The sequence below is a fragment of the Ipomoea nil genome, unplaced genomic scaffold (assembly GCF_001879475.1).
Source record: "Ipomoea nil cultivar Tokyo-kokei standard unplaced genomic scaffold, Asagao_1.1 scaffold3314, whole genome shotgun sequence".
Taxonomy (NCBI): domain Eukaryota; kingdom Viridiplantae; phylum Streptophyta; class Magnoliopsida; order Solanales; family Convolvulaceae; genus Ipomoea; species Ipomoea nil.
This window is the reverse complement of record NW_017619742.1, coordinates 7,039,018-7,047,500: the sequence shown is the minus strand read 5'-3', so window position 1 is coordinate 7,047,500 and position 8,483 is coordinate 7,039,018. Positions and strand designations below refer to the sequence as shown.

General features: G+C 33.7%; 1 protein-coding gene across 1 annotated transcript in view; it reads left to right on the top strand.

Moving 5' to 3' along the window:
• Positions 1-8,249, top strand: part of LOC109169482 — a 20,663-nt gene extending 12,414 nt beyond the window's left edge. Inside the window, exon 3 of the mRNA XM_019318364.1 lies at positions 8,086-8,249. Within this exon, the coding sequence (XP_019173909.1) occupies positions 8,086-8,249 (164 nt within the window). The remainder of the gene's footprint in view (positions 1-8,085) is intronic.
• Positions 8,250-8,483: the final 234 nt, after the last annotated feature.

The following is an 8,483-nucleotide window of genomic DNA, read 5'->3' as shown; positions in this document are numbered from 1 at the left end:
GAAATGTGGGAATTGAATATTCTGTTGTTGATTGTTGTCTGTGAACTATATCAGCAAGTGAATGTATAGTTTTTGAGCATTGATATTTGATTGAGAAGCATGTCTAAATACTTGACAGTATTTGTTAAGAAGTTTTACTAAGTATTTGAGATTTTGGCATGAATAGTGCATGGTTCCCTGTTTTACAGTAAATAGAATTGCTAGCATTTGAGTATGTTTTGAGTTGAGAAGCATGATCAATACTTGATAGTATTCATTGAGAAGATTTGTTAAGTGTTGAGATTTTAGCATGAAGCAAGTGCATGATTTTCCTTGTTCCACAGTGATTGAAATGCAAAGTATGTTTCACAGTAAAGAGCACGTTAGTAGATTTCATTATTTAAAGTGCATTATTGGCTCTAATTAAGCCTAAGATCTATTTCAAAAATCTATATTTATTTTGGAAAATCATTATCTAGTTGCATTGAGAAGATTGCATGATATTTGATTTCCAAAATGTGAGAAAGAGAAGTTGTTGAGATTTATGTGCATGAGCTTGCATATGTTAGAGTTTATGGCATGAGAAAGAAGTTGCATGAGATATATCTATATGCTACCTATTGTGAGAAAATAGTATTTTGGAGGCCCGTTAGGACTATGTCCTTTCGAAAGAAAAGAGAAAGAAAGAAATTTTGAGAAAGGAAAGAAATGGTCATTGCAAACCGATAGATTTATGAAGTAACTTGGTCGATATTCCCGGGTTACTAGGTTGGATACTACCCGCCAGGCTTGGAATCCTGGTTAGGGTGTGTGCACACTGACAAGTACGATACCTGATTCCACAGAGTTTGAGATAAGAACCAAGAGAGTGGTTCTGTGGGCGAGATGAGTATTAGGCCGGCTAGATGCCGAGCCCGGATAGGTTCTTTCACATTTGGTGAAGTTCCTACCTCGCCCACGAGTAAAGAAAGAAACAAAGAAAGAAAGCGAGTCAAGAGACTCAAGTGAAAGAAGAGAAAAGTGAGTCAACATGACTCAACAGAAACCTCCATAGAAAATGTATTATATATATATATATATATATATATATATATATATATATATATATATATATATATATATATATATTGCATGATTTGCATTAAAGTATGATGAGAAGTATAGTACTTGGTTGGTGTTTATGAGTTGGCATGATAGCATGAGATTGCTTGTTGAGTTATTTAGTATCTCTTTATCTATCAGTTTGAGCATGAGTTTGAGTATTGAGCTATGATTTGAAGTATCTGTTTAAAGCATGAGAATTGTGTTAAGTTGAGTACTCGAGAATGCATGTTTATATGTTGAATAGGATGCAAGCATATAGAATTGTTCATGAGCATGATGTGAGTTTGTTGTTTAAGCGTTGTAAGTATTTGAACTTAAGTGTGATTGCCAACTGATTTTCAAATCTATATCTGTAGTACTTTACAGGGTTGAGTGACTTTATACTTAGCATTCGTGCTAACAGGTTTATTTCCTACTTGTTTTTCTTAACCCCTTTCAGGTGGGTCCAATGTTTGAGCGCGCACGAGATAGTATAGTGCGTAGATATCAGTTGTTAGATTTTAGTTTACATTCTATCTTGAACATTGATGATTAGATTCTGATGTTTGACCTTTTGTTAGTGTTGAACACCGGGGTTTGTTCCCCAAGACTTTGATGTAGTTTTTGATGAGCTTGACTCTAGATAGTTACCTTTCTTAGCTTGTGCAGTCATCGTGTGTGGTGACTGTGGCGGTGAAACCCGTTTGGTTGGTTTTAAGTAATTAATCTTATTTTTTTAATCTTGTGAAGTTAAGTATTTGGGATTTAATTTTTGAAAAGTAGGGTGTTACAACCCTCCATTGACTGGGAGTCGGGTTACTTCGACGTCCTAGACTGGCCGGTGGGTCGTCGCTCGTCTTTGCGCGAGGTTCACTTTCTGCATGCCCGCCGGTTGCTAGGCATTAAAAAATAAAAATAAATTCCCAGTGGCATTCTCCTGGAGAAGGTGACCGTTAGTCATCTTTTCCAGTGAAGAAGACGACGGGCCACGGTTGCTGGATTTTTTTTTTTAAATTCGAACGATTGCCGGAATTATTGTCGGAATTGTCATCGGAACTTTAATGACAGATTATTCCAGGTGAATAATCGGTTATTGGGTTTAGATGCACCAAAGTAACAAGTTTGAGTGTTTCATTGCAATTTTTTAAGTTCAAGAGGCTAATTGTACGTACTTTCGAGTAAAGTTCAATTGCGTATTTGACCATTTTCCCTATTTTAATTGCACTTGTGTATGTTTGGTTTTATTTTGTTAACAATGAAGTAGAAGAATGGAAAATTCATTTTTTTTAAATGAGAGAAAAACCTTTTAAAAATTGAAAATTTGATGTTTGTCCATTTTCTAATATTTTCAATGAACTCTAAGTGAAGGATATATGCTGGTTGAGTAATGGATTTTGGCATTTTGGACGTTGGTGGGTTTGTCGACCATTTTTCCAGTCACAGGTTTTGCCAAATGGCTACGTTTGTTATGAATGAATTGAATAGTCAGTATGACACCCATAATAATTTGTTGTTGTGCTTTGCCTTTATGTGAGCTATGTTATTTTCTAATTTCATTCATAGGTTGGGCAAAACTATGCTTGATTCATAGGAATTTTATGTGTCCAAGGAACAATAAATGTAGGATGTCAATAATATGATGTTTGTCAATTGCATATTGGCTAAATGGCTAATGTTTTTTTTTTTTTTAATGTGGAGAGAAACTCGTAGTCATTATTTGAGGATGTGCACTGACTAATGGGTAAATTTCGCTCATGTATAATAATTTGTGTGTTTGACTAAGAGAGTTTTGGCAATGATCGAACTCGTCACATTTTGATAAGAGAATCATATACTCAATTCACTTGGCCACCCTTTGGGTTTGACAACATTAAATAATCACTTTATGTATTAATTAGTGTAATTTATATGCTTTTTATTTATATAAGGAGTCTAAATATTGTATTGTTTTACTGTTATGCCTTTGATGTTGGAGAAGATCAGTAAATACACACTATAAAGTTGTATTATGGAGGTGTTTTGGTTGTAACTTAATATATTTTGTTATTTTAATGTCAATGAGATGGATACATTATCATTTCAACCGCAAAGTTCTCCAAACACTAATATTAATGTTGGTTGTGAAGTTGATATGCCGAATGTAAGCCATGGGACAGACCAGTTTCTCCTCAACATTCGGAACAAACTGAATTTTTAAAAACACGAGAAAGAGGTACGAAAAGACGTTTTACTTCATATGTGTGGAATCTACAAATCTACAAATCTAATAAGAGCCAATAGAGTGTTTTTCCAAAATAGTCCCTCGACTATCGCTCATTCTCAATTTTGCATTCTGACTTTCAATTGCACCTAATGTGATCCATTGACTTTTAAAAATTACCACAAATTGGTCCTCTGTTACCTTTTCCGTTAAAAAAGCGTTAAGTTTGGGGGTATTTTGGTCCATTCACCTTCAAAGCTTCGTCTAGCAAGATGTTTGAGCTAGTGATACATCCCGGTGAATGACTCTTCTGGCGTGAAGGTATTGCAATCATCGTCAACCTTGTAGAGATGGTCCGTGAGTGTTCCTCTGGCCATGAACTCGTAAACCAGTAACATCTCTTGTTCTTCGTTGCAGTAGCCGATTAGGCAGACAAGATTTTGGTTTCATAGATGAGAAAGCATCTTGATCTTAAAATGAATGGTTCATATTATTTTGATTTTAGTATTTTTTTTTAATAATTTTCCTTATTTACCATCTATTATATTATGTTCTCCCTCAAATAACCCTAAATTCCGTTAGTATAAACTTTAGTAACACAATATTCCGTTAACTATTTATTATTCTTAACTTACTCATTAATTTCTATAAGAAATGTTTTAAGTTCGAACCACATCCCAATTAAAATTGGCATAATTATTAAACATATACTACAAATATGTTAAAATATATTTTAAAAATATAATATAAAATTTAACATAAAGTTTGGTCAAACAATTAGCCCGGCTAAATACATAGCATTCAAAGTTGAACATCAAAGATATAAATCAGGAACTTTGAATATCATTTGGTTTTCTTGCATTAAAAAAAAAAAATTAGGTTAAGTTTCTTTTTCCGTTTAATTAATCTTCTTTTGGTTATTTACTATTTAGAACAAAACTTAATATTTCAATTATGCTTTTGCATTATTTGAATGATTTAGGTCATTGTGGTATTAATATTTTTTTGTATATATTTTTATAATGGTACAATTGTACATTACTTTACAAATATCATACTATTACTATTTTATCGGACAAAATTGTTCTTACATCATTGTCAGACATGTGCGACCTAACTACAAAGTTGTTGATCATAAATACAATTACACTTGGACTCTAAAATGGTAGGGCCATTTTCCAAATAATTGACAATGTTGACATCCCACTTGCTCCAATTGGACAAGTTTACACATCATAGTTTTATCAATGCGTGAAAACTTCTAAAGAAATTTTTAAGTTATTTTTTTACTATATCATTACGATATCTATTGTAACCATATATTTTGAATTATATTTATTATAATCCTCTATTGACAGTAATTGTAGCAATTGTCATTAACAAGCTCTCAAAACAATTTGTCTTAACAACAAATAGAAATTTACAAAAATTAATGATTTCATTATTGTGGATGAAAAATATGTACGCCACTTTATTACTCTTATTAAATTAAATAAATTAGTAGCTACAACAAAAAATAATATATATATATATATATATATATATATATATATGTGTGTGTGTGTGTGTGTGTGTGTGTGTGTGTGTGTGTGTGTGTGTGTGTGTGTGTGTGTGTGTGTGTGTGTGTGTTTTATTAATTTAGAATTAGATGTCTATAAAGTGTTTACTTAAAAAAAGAGATATAATTTTATTTTTATATTATATTTATTTTCTACAATTCATAGATTCCTTACCTTCAAATTTATTAATTTATTATATTCACTACATTATCCATTGTCTTCTTTTTACATTATTATCTTGTAAAAATTTTTTTTTAAGAGACATTATCTTACAATGACTAAGATTCCAGTCATATACACAATAAGACTAACCTAAAGCTTCCTACACCATAATCTCATTGCATGATGAATCTCTCTATGCTACCACCAGTAACCCAATTGCACATGATACACTATCAATATAAAAGGACATGTACTGAAGATGAAGAAAATGACAATGCTACCAAAAAGAGAATTAAGAAGAATTAGAGAAATTTAAACCGAAAGTAGTATTTATTTAGACTATCGCTTTTAGACTAAAAAATTAGACTATCGTTATTACAAAGTTGCAAACATTTATTTTAGTGACATTTATAATCAATCTCTCATATATTATCTTGCATTTATATATACTTTAAATTACCGATTTAAATAAACAAATTCAACATTTATTTACCTATATATGCATGAACATCTCCTATATAATATTGTATTGATATACTGATGTGGATCTTTGGGGATGAACTTGAGAGTCGATTCACCAAAGAGTCCTCCGGTTGCCCGATCTTTTCCTCACCAAAATAGCAGGAACAACAATTATGGTTTATGGGTGTTGGAGATGGAATTGGTTGATGTAGGGGCTGGATTTGGGATTATTTTTGTGTTTTTGTATAAGGATATTTCGGCCACACCTTGGTCTTAGGCGATAAGGAATGGATGGCACCACAAGATTGGTATTATCTTGATAAGTCTAAAAGAACATCTCTCAAAACACAAGAGAGACAACAAAAATGCCTAGCATTTCTTTCATTCAACTTCATTCATCTATATCTCCAAAATCTAATTGTGTTTAGCCTTTAAATAGGCTAATACATAACTTTCAAGTAGTTCGAAAGACTCCATTACAAGGAAATGAATGATATTCATTCATCCTATACATGTAACCTAAAATAAAATAAATATAGCACATGAATAATATTAAAACTATACTAAATGAGAATCTATTTGCCTTAATGGATTGAGTTTAGCTTCATTCGAATTCTCCCAAGGCAACCACAAAAATTTGGGCCATTTAGATTAATTCCTCACTTATTTTTTTGCCAAAAGGTTGGCCCAATTGATGCAGAGTTAGCCCAGTAAATTCCATCAACAAAATTGGTCTTCAAAACTCTAGTTAAACCTTTATTCTTGGTGATGGTTCATATAGCAGTGGTTTGGACCTCCAAATGCAAGGTGAAGCAATTTAACAACTTGGTCTCTTCCTTGTGAAGCCCATTAAATTTCTTGAGTCCATCTTTCTCACAAATTGCATGGATTAATCCATTTACAACCTGTCGCAATTTCTTAGCTTTTGAACGTGTAATTGTGACTTCTCTTATTTTTATGTTGATCTTTGAACCTTTGGTTGTCCTCATCATATACTTTGAAGTACTTATTTAAAAATAATCATTGGGCATTATCCCATTCGCGCAAAGCGCGTAAAAACACTAGGCATTTTAATATAATTCAAAGCAATGGTAAAGATAGAGCTAAATGCAAGTATTGTCATAAGGATTATGTGAAGGAGTCATGACGAACGGTTTTTCGTACTGGTGAGAAGGTGGAATGATGGAGGAAGGTGTAAACGGGAATTGGGGAACTCCCGAGTGTTAAACTCAAGGATGGCAAATCGGAGCAAGTGAAATGCAAGACAATCCTTTGTCACAATGCATCAATGGATGAACTAGGTGCAAGGTGGAAGTGATGGTAGTTAAGTGTGGAAGTGGGAAAACAAAGAAAGTAAAGGAAATAAAAGAAACAAATATGAACAATTAAAACGGGGATTTGGATGGAATTGGGATTTGGGTTTGTGCACTCATTGGTCTTTAGTAGACAAGAGTGGATATATGGCTTGGCTAACCTAGGGAGACCCAAGGCACCAACATTAGGTGGCGTCACACCTAAACTCTCATTCTCTACTTCGGGTGAGGCATTCTATCAAACACTTGGCGGGCGGTCTACCGTCACCTCCCCTAAGCTCGCCCTCTCGGGTCGTAGGAAGGGGATTGCAAGGGCCAGACTAAGGAGAGTGCAATCTCTTGCTAAACTCCCACTCTCACACTCATCTAAGAATTTGAGCTCTCAATAGAAAGAGATCAATATGCACTCCTCTACAACAAAGGCATACAAGGCCAAAACATACAACCAATCTCATCATTCATACATTCAAAGCATAAGAACACAAATACAATCCAACACCAATCCAAATCCTAGATGTCTAGCAATTCATCATCATTAATAAGATCACAAAGCATAAATTAGATATGAAATATGAACAAGGAAGAGTGGTTACCCAAGTCTTCAATCTTGATGCTTGTAATCCAATAGCAATGTTGAACAATGAATTGTAGAAAGGAAAGTAGATCTAATCTAAGAAAATGAAAAGAAAAGATAAACCCTCATCTAACCAAACCTAAAGTGCTGAAATGAAAGGTGAGGAAATGGGAAAAAGAGTTGGTGTCCTAAGTGATCCCCTTACAAGCCTTTAAATAGGCTTAAAAACTAAAATTTCCGCGCTGGGCATCACAACTAATTCGCAACTCACGTTGTGAATTTCAATGTTCTTTAGGCCTCCCCGACAACGCGCTTACAATGCACGTTTTGAGTCGCGTTGTTGTGAATTGAACTTTTTTTCCTTCACCAAAGTTGTAGCCCTTGAAGTTTCCGAACCATGGCCACTGGAATCACCTTATTTGGACACTCCAAGCTCAAGATATGATCAATCTACCGAACTGTCGCCGGAATGCCCTGAAATTGGCAATGTTTTGCTATTTTTCTACAAAGGCAATAGAATTAGTCCTTAATCCTAATTTCTATCAAATTAAGCAATGTAGGCATGAATTAGGTATAAAGGACTCCAATTATAGCACAATTAGCCTATAAAATACCCTATAAAACATAGCATCTTTGGCACTTATCAAGTCACACAAATATGGAACATCAACTCTATCTCGTCATCTATCCTCTTGCAAATTAAACTAAAGCCTAAATATAATGATGTGGGTTCTATGTTAATTGATCATGAAGGAAATTTGCGTGTCAAAAAAATTGATCATAATGTGGTCCGTGAGATCGATGATAAGCATGAGCATCAGTTGACATATAAGAGAAATAGAGAGTTGCACAAGTATTTGAATTCTGATTACAAATTCATAAGTAGAAATACAACTGAAAAAGCCCGTGTATCTTGAAATCAATTTAACACTAAGGATTCTACTTGATTTTATATTACGAGACAATTTCGATGTTTAATTAAATCAATTCAATCAACATATAAATAACGAAATTGAAAGCGTAAATAAAGTAAAGACACAATAGAATTGTTACGTAGTTCGGAGCTCCTTCTCCTACGTCTGCGGGGCAACCCACGTCTGCCCAATCCACAAGATGTTCACCACAGAGTATTACAAGAGGTAACTACAAAC